Below are 19,145 nucleotides of genomic sequence, written 5' to 3'. Positions count from 1 at the left end.
AAATCCGACTTCTGAATTCGAGAAACGACAACAAACTTCTATTAATTATGCAAAAATTAAATGCAATAGCAGCCGACACTGAGGCATGCTTAGGCACTTTTCTCTCTGTCAGTTAAACACTCCTTAAACAATGTACCAAACCCTACGTCAGAGCCGTTTTGTTCGTGCGCTGACGTGCATGCTCTATAATAGACTGGGTCATCACACATGATGGCAATCTTTCTTAACATCTGATCAGTTGTCCATCCAAGTAAACATCTCCGCATTTTCAAGATATAATAATGACATGTATTGTTGACTATACACGTTATACGATTGTGATGTTAAAATAAAACAAGCACAGCGGAAAAGGAATGCCTAAATAGCCGAGATATTTTAACATTTTTAAAATGCAGTTATGCATAGTAAGATTATGCCAGGTCGTTGGTAGGGTAATTTTATATTTATACTGAACTTAAAGTAGTACTTAAGCTGAAAACACAAAGGTTGAAACAATAGGTCCGTGGTCAAACAACAAACTGCATTTTACAAAAACGTGAGCGAGTCCTGTTACTGGGGTCTTCAAACTTGTTGGAGAAATTCGGGGCAATACTTAACACTGGCGCACGTTTATGATCTAGGGTAAATCTACATTATTTCGTACTATGTCACACAATCTACAAGCTCGAACGAAGTTACCTATAATCCACGCGTCCTACACTTTTCTCAGAAAACACGAGAGTAACGCTGATGGAGACGGTCGCTATTTTATTTATAAGACATACAAACATCCAGGGAAGGTATGTCCTGGTCCCAGAACGGCAGAATCCCCGAGAACTCAGCCTGCTTAATGTATACATATTCATTATCTCAGTGAGGCCGGCGACCCAGAATAGTCCGGTGGTGTCGAAATATAAATTTCCGCTATAACGATCTGATTTAACGTTGTTGTCTTTTCCGCCATAAAAAGAGGTATTTGGTTCTGATTTGGAAAAGGAAGGCCATCCGTAGATTGGTTTAACATTCCACATGTTGCTATAGTATAAACTAATTTTATTAACATAGCATGTATCTATAAACATAAAACATGGTAGTTTTAAATACCTTTGAAAGTAAAAAAACGATATATGCAGACAAATAGTACACATTAAATCAACATTGAACTACAAAATGTTGCCAACACAAGAAAACCAATGGATCTAATAACCGTATAACATTACATCTGGAATAGTTAATGTTTACACATCTGCAGCTGTATTCAAAACTTAAGATAGTAAAATTTTTGTGAAGAACTGGAACAAACAAAGTCCATTAGCAACCAATCTGCTTTCACGTGCGATAAGTCGATTACCAAAGTAACTTGTTGTTGAATTACATTTCATAAAGATCGTCGAGGTATGTGCTTGTCTGCAAGGAGGTAATGTCGAGATGAGGTACATATAAATACAAATCTCATTTCTTTATAGTATAGTTGAATTGTTTTTGCAAATCTATTCATTTGAATGTACATTTGGTAATACATTGCTCTCAAATTGAACTATGATGCTATTCCATGAGAATATATACAGATATGAGCCATGCTTGATTAAAGAACAGACTCTTATCTACTGGGCCCATATGCACTAACGTCTTTAGTCTGTTGAAAACTCGAGACTCAAAACGGCAATTCTTAATTTCTCTGTAAGACGTTGAGTGCTGCAGGCCCAGCCGTGACAATAAAATATGTATGTATCTATAACATTGATGGATGAGTAAAATTATCGATATGTATATTAATTTCATTTCAAATTATCAACATGATTTACTTACTACTAACAAACAAATTTGTGCATATAAAATCTAATACATATTGCACAGATGTAAATCAGACAGTCAATATTAACACATTGCTGCATATATTTCATTCATCATAATTCATTTTAAATTACTATTTAAAGGTACAATAATAGTCACGTTGACATGCCATTTGAACACCTATTATATAATCACTAACTGACCTACAGAAAATTACAAAGAAATTATACATTAAAAGTTAGCAAGACAGAAAAAAATACAGGAGACAAAACTGTTTGAATACAGGTGTACACATTAGTCCACAAAACTCTGTTGTATTCATTTCACAAACTATGCCATATGTGTATACAAACAACATGCTCACAACTGTTTGTATAAATGTGTACAAACAACATGCTCACAACTGTTTGTATAAATGTGTACAAACTACACACACACTATTGTGCTGTATAAATGTGTACATACAACAGACACAGAACTGTTTATATACATGTGTTCAAACTTCACTACTGCACAAAACTGTGCTTTATACAATCTATAACTTAGTGAAAGTTTTCTTAATGTTGTCTAGCACTTCTTGTTTATAATGTTCCATAGCTAGAGAGTTTTGAGTCCCAGGTTCATACGTTTCAACCAGCCATCTGGCGTATAGAGGCACACACACTATTTTATATCTTAGTATGTTTTCCTGAGAGCATCTTTCCATACAACAGAATATGAAATATGACTTTAGGAAGTGTTTCCCTGAAAATGTTGAATGTTATAACAATGAAATAATAACTTCTTATTCAGGTATTATTTAGTTTATGTATTTCTCACTATAACTGTGCATAATGCAGTTTTCCAGACTATCAGATTTTAGACCAATCTTTTGTATTCTAATGTAGAAGCCATAACAAAATCATACAAGCCGGACATATAAATCTACTAGCCCAACACAGTGTCACATTCAGGCAAGTGCAGATTATTGGTGTTATTTGAAACAACTCACATAAATGAACTCAAATGAAATTCAATTAATCATGTGAACCTTCCCGTTACTTTCCAAAATTTAAAATGGAACAATCAGTTCTGATTGGTATAAATATTATCCAGTCAAAAAGCAATCTTTTTTGTGCCCCTTTCTTGCTTAGCTTCTTTCTTCTTAAATTTCTAAATAGAAATTCTAACGAGTCCAAATTTCATCCAATCAGAAAGCGATTTTCTTCTTCTTGCGAGCCTTCCCAACATGCTTAGCTTCTTCCTCTTCCAGCCTTCTCTCCAGGGCTGCACGGCGTAACATCTCAGAGTCCTGGGATAATAAGAATTCATAGCAAAATGTTGAATAATTATATACACATGTAAACTTAAATAATCATTGTGTTCAATGCACAACTTGAAAGTTTCAATGAGTTAATTCAAAATAGAAAACTGCATTCAAAAGGCTTACTGTTTCTGAACCAAGTAAGAAGTTGACATATTTTTCTACTTGTCTAAAACATTAAAATATATAAGATATATATCCAAAGCTTGCTATCTGCCCTGGCAGACCAAATCTAAACAAAGTTTCAGAATAGTTAAGTCACTTAACGATTGGCTGTAAAAATGTAAAAAAAAAATGATAGTTGTCTAGGAGTGTAGGTGTGCACATCTCACCCAAGAGGTTGACCGAGGTAGTAGGTTTAATCCCCCAATATCTTTAGAACACCAGTACTGGTTTATACCCAGGAAACCGACCTATTGGGATTCATACCAACTCATAGTTGTCTACACAGAACTATAATCCAGTACTGTCAAACATTGATTACATTTACCATAGCAACTATTGTCTTTCAAGGGAATATACAGAATTACATTAAAAATGGATATTTTATTAATTTACAAACTTAAATCATATAAAAATATTAGCTTTCAAGCTGCACTCTCACAGATTGAACGTTTTTCAGCTGTTTTATTTATTGTCTTGGAACGAGCTAATTTTTGTGAAAATGCATGGACACCTGCTGACAAAAAATTGGATCGCAGATTTATATATTTAAGTTCAAAAATTGATGTTTGATGCATTTTTCTTAAACCATTAGTAACGCTTTAAGCCATAAAATATTAATTGTCGAACATAAATATGAACATCTGCGATTTGATCTTTTGTCAGCAATCTTTTAACATTGGTTGGCAGATATTTGCACCAAAATTTGCTCTTTCAAAGACAAAAAATAAAAAAGTTCTAAAAACGGTATATCTGTGAGAGTGCAGCTTTCAAAAGATGCCTTTATGTTTTTCACACCTATAAGACTAAGATTTTAGTCAACCTGTCTCAAAATGAACAGGAAAGTCAGTTTCTTAATGCATTTTGATGAAAGGAAAGGCCTCTAGGATTATTTCTAATAATCTATAATAGTTTTTGTTTGGTTCTTTTCATAATCCAGCTAAAATAAATTAGTGTAAACTAATTGGTAGACAAATGCCATACCTTAACAGGAGAGGTCTCAGGTGTGTTACTATTGGATGACTTTGATGACTTGGCCGGGCTTGGTGTTTTGGTGGGTGACTTGTTGGGCGAGCGGGACTGCTGGAGGGAGGGGGGCAGGCGAGAGTTGCCCCAGGACCCTCCCATCGAGCCCCTCCCCTTGGCTGGCCCCGCCCCCTCGGCACTTGACATGTCATCCAGAAGGCTCTCATCCTCACCCGCCCCGGCTGAAAACAATGTTATGTAAATAGTTTCTTAACCATCATCTGCATGTCACTTGTAGTATATCATAGCTCTTTTAAGACAGGAAAAGCATGATACTAACAGACCTTAACCTAAACCAACATTGAAAGCATTTACAAAAGGCCAACAGCATCTGCTGTGACATATTAACAATGAAAATTGCATTATGCTCGTGTTCCAATATTCAAGCGTCCTTTACTTTGCCCCTTTGTACCTTTGGTGGGAGATCTGTTAATCCAGGCTCGTTTACTGACCACCTGTCGGTACAAGTCCTGACCACGCACATCAAACGCGTCAGTTTCACATGACTTCATATGGTTCTCAAAATCCTAAAGGACATAACAATCAAGCTTTTATAATTATTGATAGATTAAAGATACCTCCTGCAAGTTTCACATTAAAAATATGAACGTCTAGATGTGTTACATATAAACATGGTATCCTTAATTGTCTTATCTTTGCCATCCTTACCATCATAATATGCTTATATAATGAAGAAAGCTAGTGGATTTCCTAACTTAAATCATTTTCTTACATAATCATATCTCATTGGTCATGATATTATTACTTCTAAATAATGGGCCCACATTTTTTATGAATACTGTTCTAGATGTTTTATGAATACCAGCCAAGATGTTTTATGAATACAAACCTAGATGTTTATGAATAAAGGGCCCAGATGTTTTATTAATAACAGCCCTGATATTTTATGAATAATGGGCCCAGATGTTTTATTAATAACAGCCCAGATATTTTATGAATAAAGGGCCCAGATGTTTTATTAATAACAGCCCAGATATTTTATGAATAATGTGCCCAGATGTTTTATTAATAACAGCCCAGATATTTTATGAATAATGTGCCCAGATGTTTTATTAATAATAGCCAAGATATTTTATGAATAATGGGCCCAGATGTTTTATTAATAACAGCCCAGATATTTTATGAATAAAGGGCCCAGATGTTTTATTAATAACAGCCCAGATATTTTATGAATAAAGGGCCCAGATGTTTTATGAATAATGGGCCCAGATGATTTATGAATACCAGCCCAGATATTTTATGAATACCAGCCCAGATGTTTTATGAATACCAGCCCAGATGTTTTATGAATACAAACCTAGATGTTTTATGAATAAAGGGCCCAGATGTTTTATTAATAACAGCCCAGATATTTTATGAATAAAGGGCCCAGATGTTTTATTAATAACAGCTCAGATATTTTATGAATAAAGGGCCCAGATGTTTTATGAATAATGGGCCCAGATGATTTATGAATACCAGCCCAGATGTTTTATGAATACCAGCCCAGATGTTTTATGAATACCAGCCCAGATGTTTTATGAATACAAACCTAGATGTTTTATGAATAAAGGGCCCAGATGTTTTATTAATAACAGCCCAGATATTTTATGAATAACGGGTCCAGATGTTTTATGAATACCAGCCCAGATGTTTTATTAATAAAGGGCCCAGATGTTTTATGAATACCAGCCCAGATGTTTTATGAATACCAGCCCAGATGTTTTATCAATAAAGGACCCAGATGTTTTATGAATAACAGCCCAGATGTTTTATGAATAACGGGTCCAGATGTTTTATGAATACCAGCCCATTAATAAAGGACCCAGATGTTTTATGAATACCAGCCCAGATGTTTTATGAATACCAGCCCAGATGTTTTATTAATAAAGGGCCTAGATGTTTTATGAATAACGGGCCCATATGTTTTATGAATAACGGGCCCAGATGTTTTATGAATACCAGCCCAGATGCTGTACTTGCCTTGGATGTCATCATGTTCATCTCAAAAGCTGTCTCTACAAATTTTGGTGTCTCTATATGTTCTGAAAAAAAGAGCAATTGACCTTCAATATGATCTCCCAAAATGACTTCCTGAAAGAATATCCGAACATTCTACTTCCAATCCTTCACTTAGTCCACTGGGTCAAGTATCACTTCACCATAAAATATATATTTAAGCCACCTACAGCGTTAAGCTTTTGACTGGTTAAGGTTTTTGTGCCTGCTCAAAGAAAGGACTGTTTTTGGCAGGACAAGTTAAGACTTAGTTCTTGTTTATCTGAAGGCCAAGTTTCCATGACTGCAGAACACCTACAGCTTTCTGACTTAAAACACTGAGCCCTAGGAACCAGATTTCCCTGCTAAGGACCCACATTTTCAACTTACAGTGCATCCCTGTGATCCTCAACATAAATTTTGGTTGAAAAACAAACAATAATTGGGACCCTATGGAATTCCAAGAGACCATCAGTTTGTCAACCATGCCAATAAAAGGATCCCCAGCTAAAAATTGGAGAATTCACATCAGGATTTAGCCTTCATGACTGTGATCCTTTGCATTGACAACCTTGAACATTAACATTTCTTTGTATAACATCTCTAGGGTTTTGATTCCATGACATTCAAGTCTTAAATTTCTTTTATACAATTGTCCTGAATCCTGTGCCCTACCTTTCACAATCAACACACTGAGATGATGAGGATCAAATATAAGCCACTTACTACGTGAAGGTTTAGCTCCCTGGGCTTTCAAGTCCTCGATTTCCCGATCCTTTGACTGTACAACCTTGGTGAGCTCCTGTTGGCGCCTTGACAGCTCACACACCATAGCCAGCAGTGGAACGACCAGATGCTCACTGCCCTAGATGGGACATTTCAATATTTTTTTGGTTAGCATTGGTGTATCCTAGTTTCTGAGGCAATTATTGCACAAAAAGTAACAAACAAAAGTTTCATGATATATAAATAATAATAACAAGGAATTCTGTTTTACCTTATGAAAGAAATACACCTTAGCTAATGTATGTTAGTAATATGAACATTATAAATTTATTTATTGTTGATTAAAATAGATGTAATCTAGAACTGACACCATCTAATTTTTTAGTTAAAAAAAAAGTTATCTTCTTATCTCACCATTCTGGTCTCAGCTGGTCTGCAGAGGAAGCTCCAGGTAAAGGGCATCCCTGCCAGGGTGGACTCTATCGCCATAGCAACAGAACATTCTCCACTTTCACTGTCTGGTTTGTAGGACAACTTAAACAGACATTTCGTTAATAAAGTACAGTTTTTTTCAAATTTGTTTGTGAAGAACTAGGTACATGGTTCTCACATTAAGGTATCCGACATAAGAATGTCATTTTTGACTATGTTGAATTTTGATAAACCTGTTATTATCTAAAATGGTGTTGATGACCAAAGGGCCCAGACCGATTGAGTTTCTTAATTTTAGCAGCCCTGCCCCAAATGGTTCCATGTTGTCCTTAAGGCTTATAGAAATATGAGGAAAAAAAGATGGAGGGGTGAAAAGGAGAAGTAGTAGAAGAAGATGAAGTAAAGGAGAACAAAGAAGGAGTAGAAGAGGATGAAGTAAAGGAGAACAAAAAAAGAGTAGAAGGGAAAGAAGAAGAAGAAGAAGTAAAAGAAGAAGAAGGCCTATGGCCATTTTCTTTCCTGAAAGTGGAATGCCTTTACATTTTAGTACATGATTAATGTATTGTACATGTAGTATCATATTCTGTGTTTGTATTTATTAATTGCAGCTTTCAAAACTATTCTGTCCTACAAAACACACCTTTAATGATGTTTTGGCATCCTCCTGTGTTTTGTCCAGACAGCTCTTTATTTGATCTAGGATTCTTGTCAATGGAGCTTCAATGCCTGGATTTAGTTTCTGAAAATAATAAACATTTACACATATATACATATAACAAAATATGCTTACTGTATGCATACCAATTACATTTTTATAAAAAAAATGAAACAAGACCATTTTAACTTTTCTACCTATAAATAAGGGGTTATAATATAAACTGATTTCAATTTTACAGCAGGATGAATGTTTTTAGAGAAAAAAGTAAACGGTCCTGACCAGTATTCACACTTGTCCGACGTAGTTTTATACTCCGTATTCACCCTACCACTAAATATCATGCGCAGAAATATTTTGACTGAATTCTTGAGGATAGGATGAACACTGATGAATTTGTGAAAGTAATTATTAAACATAAAATGTTTTCAATATTTGACCTAGTGACCTAGTTTTTGACAAGAAATGATCCATACTCACACTGATCTTATATATCAACTGATTAATTTATGACACAAAAACAAATGACGTTATATTGAAGTATGGGAACACTTTGGACTAAAGTGGCTCAAGACCACTGTTATCTGCCCCCAGTTGACCAAGATCCGGATGTGAATACAGAAAAAAAGAGTGCTTGTGTTCAAGTATCAATATTTTATTAAAATTGAATGAAAAAGAAGCAAAAATGTTCTTTTTGCAGAGAACTTGACTGAATTTGACACTCTTTTGCAGAAATTGATAGTTTTCAATGTAAATATTGGAAAAATCATAGCTTGTGGAAGTCTGAAAATTAGTTGTTTGTAGCCGATTGACTCCCTGGCGGAAGGGTTATGTATTTGAACTCAATTTTGACAGTCGGGTCAATGGTCAACACGGTGTTTTCTTGTGATTATATTTTGTGACTTCATTTGTTCTAGAGATGCCATGTCCTTGTTTTTCAATTGGGGTGTGTATAAAGTCAAAAGCCAGATTATCGTCTATATGAAACATATAGTAAAAATAACTGTAGTCTCACGCCAAGTAATGAATCATCCATTCATTGAATGGAAGCGTACAGTATATGACTTAAAAACTGTTAAACACAACGACAAATACATTTTCTGAAGTGTTGCTTCAAAGTTTCATTTCTCAAAATAAAAATTTAAAACCGAAATTTACTTACCTTTACTCGCTTTTTGAGAGCATTTTGTGACAACTCCTCGTACCAAAAATGTGTAAAATCAGTGACAAGTATTTCGTAGGCGTCGGTTGAAAACTTGTACTTAATTAAATAAACAGTTCCATCTACTTTCAGTGGTTGCCATGGAACTGCGTTCAAAGTCGGCTTCCATCTCCTCCGCCATTCCACCTCGGATGACATTTTCAGGTCAGGCTGGGAGTAGGATTGACCCTTAGCTATTGGTCCCAGGATCAGGTAAATAATTGAAAATGAAAGTAAACAAACACGGCAACACGTTAACCGATTAAACATAATAAGTTAAAACGGCTCTTGAACCAAACGATGGAGTATGGAATACATGTTGTCACATCACAATATGGGCCCTGATTGTTTTTAGTAAAACTTGAAACTAAGCAATACAAGCAAAATTTAATTAGCTCCTTGCTGGCGCATATTGTCGTAATTATGAAGACTAAAATTTTGTAAATTTATGACGATGAATCTCGGAGACGACCAGACCGTCGGAGTGAAATGTGAACATTACTTACATGTACATTCATTAAGGCATGACACAATTAATGATGGATTGTCCGAAAGTTGAAATTCATACAACTGTACATTACTGCAGTACCTTACTATCTTCTGACGAACTCAAAAAGCAATGTAGAGAGTGTATCAGAGGGTGGATGTAGAGAACATTTTTCTCGGTTTTCGGGTTTTAGTTGGTTTCATGTAGTCGGCTAGTAACCATGTTATACCACTGAGGCAATAACTGTATGCGTTGTGGATATGTTTTTACGGTGATTATGTTATAATATATTGAATACAGCCGCAGCCCAAATATTTTGAGAAGCTGCGGCTCCGCCCTTACATGTATGCACTGTCTCGCGACTACAATACATTTAAGAGCGTAACCAATGAATCTTGAGAGTGTGTTAGTGCAATAATTGATAAATTGGCAATTTATAGTGTATTGGCACATGTTGTTTCTTAATATTACATAAATATACTCATTGACGTTGGTAAAGTATGGAAGAGCAAAATAAAATAAAAATCCCAAACTTTCTTTTAGTATTTAAAACACAGAGCGAAGATCATTTCATACCAGATGGTTTGAAACTCATCCTTGGATCCATCACGACGAGGTATAAAAATTGAATAAGTTAAATAATTTTATTTTGGTATTGTTCAAAGTTTACTAGTTTTACCGCAGCACCATTATTGTCGGTATTATAAAGTTAATTGTTTTGACATTTCTTTTTACTATAAATAATGTGTTTCGTCTTTTCAGGCAGCGGACCTAGCCTTCTGTTTGATATGCAATAAGGCTAAGCAGTCTGGCACGAAAGGCAGCACGAATGCACACAATGGCTTCCTTACGGCGGGAGTTAGCAAATGGGGGAGACGGGGTTAAGAAGCTCAAGATCCACGAGAATTCCGAATACTAAAAGGAAGCAGTGGCACGTTCAGGCCACGGCTATAGGGATAACCTACCATGATGCTGTGCAACAATACATGCTATAGCGATAACCTACCATGATGCTGTGCAACAATACATGCTATAGGGATAACCTACCATGATGCTGTGCAACAATACATGCTATAGGGATAACCTACCATGATGCTGTGCAATAATACATGCTATAGGGATAACCTACCATGATGCTGTGCAACAATACATGCTATAGGGATAACCTACCATGATGCTGTGCAACCACGGCTATAGGGATGACCTACCATGATGCTGTGCAACAATACATGCTATAGGGATAACCTACCATGATGCTGTGCAACAATACATGCTATAGGGATAACCTACCATGATGCTGTGCAACCACGGCTATAGGGATAACCTACCATGATGCTGTGCAACCACGGCTATAGGGATGACCTACCATGATGCTGTGCAACAATACATGCTATAGGGATAACCTACCATGATGCTGTGCAACAATACATGCTATAGGGATAACCTACCATGATGCTGTGCAACCACGGCTATAGGGATAACCTACCATGATGCTGTGCAACCACGGCTATAGGGATGACCTACCATGATGCTGTGCAACTACGGCTATAGGGATAACCTACCATGATGCTGTGCAACCATGGCTATAGGGATGACCTACCATGATGCTGTGCAACAATACATGCTATAGGGATAACCTACCATGATGCTGTGCAACTACGGCTATAGGGATAACCTACCATGATGCTGTGCAACCATGGCTATAGGGATGACCTACCATGATGCTGTGCAACCACGGCTATAGGGATGACCTACCATGATGCTGTGCATCCACGGCTATAGGGATGACCTACCATGATGCTGTGCAACCACGGCTATAGGGATTACCTACCATGATGCTGTGCAACCACGGCTATAGGGTTGACCTACCATGATGCTGTGCAACAATACATGCTATAGGGATAACCTACCATGATGCTGTGCAACAATACATGCTATAGGGATAACCTACCATGATGCTGTGCAACCATACATGCTATAGGGATAACCTACCATGATGCTGTGCAACAATACATGCTATAGGGATAACCTACCATGATGCTGTGCAACAATACATGCTATAGGGATAACCTACCATGATGCTGTGCGCCAATACATGCTATAGGGATAACCTACCATGATGCTGTGCAACAATACATGCTATAGGGATAACCTACCATGATGCTGTGCAACAATACATGCTATAGGGATAACCTACCATGATGCTGTGCAACAATACATGCTATAGGGATAACCTACCATGATGTTGTGCAACCACGGCTATAGGGATAACCTACCATGATGCTGTGCAACAATACATGCTATAGGGATAACCTACCATGATGCTGTGCAACAATACATGCTATAGGGATGACCTACCATGATGCTGTGCAACAATACATGCTATAGGGATGACCTACCATGATGCTGTGTAACAATACATGCTATAGGGATAACCTACCATGATGCTGTCAACAATATATGCTATAGGGATGACCTACCATGATGCTGTGCAACAATACATGCTATAGGGATGACCTACCATGATGCTGTGCAACCACGGCTATAGGGATAACCTACCATGATGCTGTGCAACAATACATGCTATAGGGATGACCTACCATGATGCTGTGCAACCACGGCTATAGGGATGACCTACCATGATACTGTGCAACCACGGCTATAGGGATAACCTACCATGATGCTGTGCAACAATACATGCTATAGGAATGACCTACCATGATGCTGTGCAAACCACGGCTATAGGGATAACCTACCATGATGCTGTGCAACCACGGCTATAGGGATAACCTACCATGATGCTGTGCAACCACGGCTATAGGGATAACCTACCATGATGCTGTGCAACAATACATGCTATAGGGATAACCTACCATGATGCTGTGCAGCAATACATGCTATAGGGATAACCTACCATGATGCTGTGCAACAATACATGCTATAGGGATAACCTACCATGATGCTGTGCAACAATACATGCTATAGGGATAACCTACCATGATGCTGTGCAACAATACATGCTATAGGGATGACCTACCATGGTGCTGTGCAACCACGGCTATAGGGATGACCTACCATGATGCTGTGCAACCACGGCTATAGGGATGACCTACCATGATGCTGTGCAACAATACATGCTATAGGGATAACCTACCATGATGCTGTGCAACAATACATGCTATAGGGATAACCTACCATGATGCTGTGCAACCACGGCTATAGGGATAACCTACCATGATGCTGTGCAACAATACATGCTATAGGGATGACCTGCCATGATGCTGTGCAACAATACATGCTATAGGGATAACCTACCATGATGCTGTGTAACAATACATGCTATAGGGATGACCTACCATGATGCTGTGCAACAATACATGCTATAGGGATAACCTACCATGATGCTGTGCAACAATACATGCTATAGGGATAACCTACCATGATGCTGTGCAACAAAACATGCTATAGGGATAACCTACCATGATGCTGTGCAACAATACATGCTATAGGGATGACCTACCATGATGCTGTGCAACAATACATGCTATAGGGATAACCTACCATGATGCTGTGCAACAATACATGCTATAGGGATGACCTACCATGATGCTGTGCAACCACGGCTATATGGATGACCTACCATGATGCTGTGCAACCACGGCTATAGGGATAACCTACCATGATGCTGTGCAACAATACATGCTATAGGGATGACCTACCATGATGCTGTGCAACCACGGCTATAGGGATGACCTACCATGATGCTGTGCAACCACGGCTATAGGGATAACCTACCATGATGCTGTGCAACAATACATGCTATAGGGATAACCTACCATGATGCTGTGCGCCAATACATGCTATAGGGATAACCTACCATGATGCTGTGCAACCACGGCTATAGGGATGACCTACCATGATGCTGTGCAACAATACATGCTATAGGGATGACCTACCATGATGCTGTGTAACAATACATGCTATAGGGATGACCTACCATGATGCTGTCAACAATACATGCTATAGGGATGACCTACCATGATGCTGTGCAACAATACATGCTATAGGGATGACCTACCATGATGCTGTGCAACCACGGCTATAGGGATAACCTACCATGATGCTGTGCAACAATACATGCTATAGGGATGACCTACCATGATGCTGTGCAACCACGGCTATAGGGATGACCTACCATGATACTGTGCAACCACGGCTATTGGGATAACCTACCATGATGCTGTGCAACAATACATGCTATAGGGATGACCTACCATGATGCTGTGCAAACCACGGCTATAGGGATAACCTACCATGATGCTGTGCAACCACGGCTATAGGGATAACCTACCATGATGCTGTGCAACAATACATGCTATAGGGATGACCTACCATGATGCTGTGCAACAATACATGCTATAGGGATGACCTACCATGATGCTGTGCAACAATACATGCTATAGGGATAACCTACCATGATGCTGTGCAACAATACATGCTATAGGGATAACCTACCATGATGCTGTGCAACAATACATGCTATAGGGATAACCTACCATGATGCTGTGCAACAATACATGCTATAGGGATAACCTACCATGATGCTGTGCAACAATACATGCTATAGGGATAACCTACCATGATGCTGTGCAACAATACATGCTATAGGGATAACCTACCATAATGCTGTGCAACAATACATGCTATAGGGATAACCTACCATGATGCTGTGCAACAATACATGCTATAGGGATAACCTACCATGATGCTGTGCAACAATACATGCTATAGGGATGACCTACCATGATGCTGTGCAACCACGGCTATAGGGATGACCTACCATGATGCTGTGCAACAATACATGCTATAGGGATAACCTACCATGATGCTGTGCAACAATACATGCTATAGGGATGACCTACCATGATGCTGTGCAACAATACATGCTATAGGGATAACCTACCATGATGCTGTGCAACAATACATGCTATAGGGATAACCTACCATGATGCTGTGCAACAATACATGCTATAGGGATAACCTACCATGATGCTGTGCAACAATACATGCTATAGGGATAACCTACCATGATGTTGTGCAACAATACATGCTATAGGGATGACCTACCATGATGCTGTGCAAACCACGGCTATAGGGATAACCTACCATGATGCTGTGCAACCACGGCTATAGGGATAACCTACCATGATGCTGTGCAACCACGGCTATAGGGATGACCTACCATGATGCTGTGCAACAATACATGCTATAGGGATGACCTACCATGATGCTGTGCAACCATACATGCTATAGGGATAACCTACCATGATGCTGTGCAACAATACATGCTATAGGGATAACCTACCATGATGCTGTGCAACAATACATGCTATAGGGATAACCTACCATGATGCTGTGCAACATTACATGCTATAGGGATAACCTACCATGATGCGGTGCAACAATACATGCTATAGGGATAACCTACCATGATGCTGTGCAACAATACATGCTATAGGGATAACCTACCATGATGCTGTGCAACAATACATGCTATAGGGATGACCTACCATGATGCTGTGCAACCACGGCTATAGGGATGACCTACCATGATGCTGTGCAACAATACATGCTATAGGGATAACCTACCATGATGCTGTGCAACAATACATGCTATAGGGATGACCTACCATGATGCTGTGCAACAATACATGCTATAGGGATAACCTACCATGATGCTGTGCAACCACGGCTATAGGGATAACCTACCATGATGCTGTGCAACAATACATGCTATAGGGATGACCTGCCATGATGCTGTGCAACAATACATGCTATAGGGATGACCTACCATGATGCTGTGTAACAATACATGCTATAGGGATGACCTACCATGATGCTGTGCAACAATACATGCTATAGGGATAACCTACCATGATGCTGTGCAACAATACATGCTATAGGGATAACCTACCATGATGCTGTGCAACAAAACATGCTATAGGGATAACCTACCATGATGCTGTGCAACAATACATGCTATAGGGATGACCTACCATGATGCTGTGCAACAATACATGCTATAGGGATAACCTACCATGATGCTGTGCAACAATACATGCTATAGGGATGACCTACCATGATGCTGTGCAACCACGGCTATAGGGATGACCGACCATGATGCTGTGCAACCACGGCTATAGGGATAACCTACCATGATGCTGTGCAACAATACATGCTATAGGGATGACCTACCATGATGCTGTGCAACCACGGCTATAGGGATGACCTACCATGATGCTGTGCAACCACGGCTATAGGGATAACCTACCATGATGCTGTGCAACAATACATGCTATAGGGATAACCTACCATGATGCTGTGCAACAATACATTCTATAGGGATAACCTACCATGATGCTGTGCAACAAAACATGCTATAGGGATAACCTACCATGATGCTGTGCAACAATACATGCTATAGGGATAACCTACCATGATGCTGTGCAACAATACATGCTATATGGATAACCTAACATGATGCTGTGCAACAATACATGCTATAGGGATGACCTACCATGATGCTGTGCAACCACGGCTATAGGGATGACCTACCATGATGCTGTGCAACCACGGCTATAGGGATGACCTACCATGATGCTGTGCAACAATACATGCTATAGGGATAACCTACCATGATGCTGTGCAACAATACATGCTATAGGGATAACCTACCATGATGCTGTGCAACAATACATGCTATAGGGATAACCTACCATGATGCTGTGCAACAATACATGCTATAGGGATTACCTACCATGATGCTGTGCAACCACGGCTATAGGGATAACCTACCATGATGCTGTGCAACCACGGCTATAGGGATAACCTACCATGATGCTGTGCAACCACGGCTATAGGGATGACCTACCATGATGCTGTGCAACAATACATGCTATAGGGATAACCTACCATGATGCTGTGCAACAATACATGCTATAGGGATGACCTACCATGATGCTGTGCAACCATACATGCTATAGGGATAACCTACCATGATGCTGTGCAACAAAACATGCTATAGGGATGACCTACCATGATGCTGTGCAACCACGGCTATAGGGATGACCTACCATGATGCTGTGCAACAATACATGCTATAGGGATAACCTACCATGATGCTGTGCAACAATACATGCTATAGGGATAACCTACCATGATGCTGTGCAACAATACATGCTATAGGGATAACCTACCATGATGCTGTGCAACAATACATGCTATAGGGATAACCTACCATGATGCTGTGCAACCACGGCTATAGGGATAACCTACCATGATGCTGTGCAACCACGGCTATAGGGATGACCTACCATGATGCTGTGCAACCACGGCTATAGGGATGACCTACCATGATGCTGTGCAACCACGGCTATAGGGATGACCTACCATGATGCTGTGCAACCACGGCTATAGGGATGACCTACCATGATGCTGTGCAACCACGGCTATAGGGATGACCTACCATGATGCTGTGCAACCACGGCTATAGGGATGACCTACCATGATGCTGTGCAACCACGGCTATAGGGATGACCTACCATGATGCTGTGCAACTGTTTCATATTACTTTCAAACATACTTTAAACGGTTTGGGCTGAACACAATACGTTCAGAAAAAGACGAAGCACGTGTGTGCAAAATGACATTGTTGGCCCGATTGTCGGCTCTTACATGATTTTATGCTCAAATATTCTTACGAAAAATCGTGTAATTTTTGTTAAAATGAGATTTTTCTGAAACTTTACCAGTGTTACATGGGATGAACAGTTGGATTTCTCGAAAAACGTTTATTGATTCTGTTTTATTACCTGAAATGTTCAGATTTATTGAGATAGGGTGAAAACGGTCTTGGAGACTTTCTTATGATATATATAATGCATGAATATATTTTCCCCATACATGACAGATGCTGCCAGGTATGCGTCGATATGCTACTTAAGTTTCAAGCCTTCTTATTATTCACGTACATTTTTCTCACCTTTTATTTATAGAACTTACACATTTTTGATGAATTATTATTTAAAAAATCAACTATCTGAAAATAAGCTTTAAAAGGTGCACTCCTACTCCCAAATAAGATTTACCACAATTAAACCAATTGTTTTAATATACCTAAAAAGGATTAAAAATGGCGAAAACAATGGTCCTTTCGATGGATACCGAGTTTTATTTGAAAGAAGGTGCAAAAAACACGGTATTTCTACCTTATGAGACTAGAGACCATTGTAAATCTTGTAGCACTCACCAATCATTTAATATTTTTGCATTTTTCAGCAATTGAATTCACGGTTACAATCTTGTTATCAGTAATTAATATTTTCCATAAATGCATTATTTAGTAAGTAGTTAAAGGTTAATCACTCAAAATGTATGCTTGTTTTACATGTGTATGCATTGATTTTGAATAAGAGTGTCACTTTAAAACATGCAGGTTTTGTTTTTGCCTCTTCTTGTTTATATGTAATTCATTATGTTATTCAGTATTTGAACGAAAAGGTCGTGCATTTGTAGATACCACTCATTTAAACAAGATTTTATGTAACGACAATCTCTCAGAATTTCCAAACTTGGACACATATAAAAAAACACGTTTTTTTTTTCGAAGGAAACGCATGAAAAATATTTCTCAAATGGAGAACAGTTTTAAGCCGCCAGACCGCTGAACTGCTAGACATATTTTGCTCGTTTTCAAAACCGCTTGAAATGAAAAGATATCATTCTTAATGTCCATTAGGGGCTGTAAAATAATAGTTTGGCCTTAATACAAAGTTTGGACGCTCAAGATTACCTCCCTGTAGTTGTAATCAAGTATTATATTGCATTTCAAATGTCCGGAGTAAATAAAAACTATAGCCGCGTATATATACCACGTTATGGAACGGCTTTAAAGCTGCACTCTCACAGATATACCATTTTTACAACTTTTTTTTTATTATTTGTCTTGGAAAGAGCAAAATTATCTGCAAACCAATGATATAAGATTGCTGACAAAAAATCAGCCAAGACAAAAAATCAAAAAAAGTTGTCAAAACGTTCAATCTGTGAGAGTGCAGCTTTAATGTGGAACGCGAACCTGAGCGAATTTTCGAGTTAATGTCTGAAAATTGGTATACGAATAGAAGAGCAATTTTCGCGGGGAAAACGTCGTCGTGTTTCGCTTAAAACTCTGAAAAAAGATATGTTAGGGATATTTTTTATTGTTGTTATACACAATATCTAATTCCACACACGACGGGCGCTAAATAACCAACTTTATAAATCAACGGGCCCCAAGTTCTCGAAACTTCTTAAGTCCCATATAACAGGATTAATGTAATCT

The 19,145-nt window shown here is 38.5% G+C and overlaps 1 protein-coding gene across 1 annotated transcript; it reads right to left on the bottom strand.

Annotated features, from left to right (window-relative positions):
- Positions 1-1,008: 1,008 nt before the first annotated feature.
- On the bottom strand, positions 1,009-9,516 carry LOC128233529 (non-homologous end-joining factor 1-like). The gene is made up of 8 exons (XM_052947236.1): positions 9,238-9,516; positions 8,061-8,159; positions 7,403-7,522; positions 6,989-7,127; positions 6,248-6,309; positions 4,677-4,791; positions 4,223-4,446; positions 1,009-3,064 (listed from the first exon to the last, which is right to left on the bottom strand). Exons 1-8 carry the CDS (start codon positions 9,433-9,435, stop codon positions 2,963-2,965), a joined length of 1,059 nt encoding a protein of 352 aa, XP_052803196.1. The 5' UTR covers positions 9,436-9,516; the 3' UTR covers positions 1,009-2,962.
- Positions 9,517-19,145: the final 9,629 nt, after the last annotated feature.

This window comes from Mya arenaria, chromosome 5 (genome assembly GCF_026914265.1).
Source record: "Mya arenaria isolate MELC-2E11 chromosome 5, ASM2691426v1".
Taxonomy (NCBI): domain Eukaryota; kingdom Metazoa; phylum Mollusca; class Bivalvia; order Myida; family Myidae; genus Mya; species Mya arenaria.
The sequence above is the reverse complement of the archived record's forward strand: the minus strand, read 5'-3'. Positions and strand labels throughout refer to the sequence as shown.

Coding starts and splice junctions, on each gene's coding strand:
- LOC128233529 (XM_052947236.1), bottom strand. CDS start 9,435: ATGTCATCCGAGGTGGAATGGCGGAGGAGATGGAAGCCGACTTTGAAC. Junction 7,128..7,402: donor GACCAGCTGAGACCAGAATG/GTGAGATAAGAA, acceptor TGTCCCATCTAG/GGCAGTGAGCATCTGGTCGT. Junction 6,310..6,988: donor GGGAGCTAAACCTTCACGTA/GTAAGTGGCTTA, acceptor TCTTTTTTTCAG/AACATATAGAGACACCAAAA.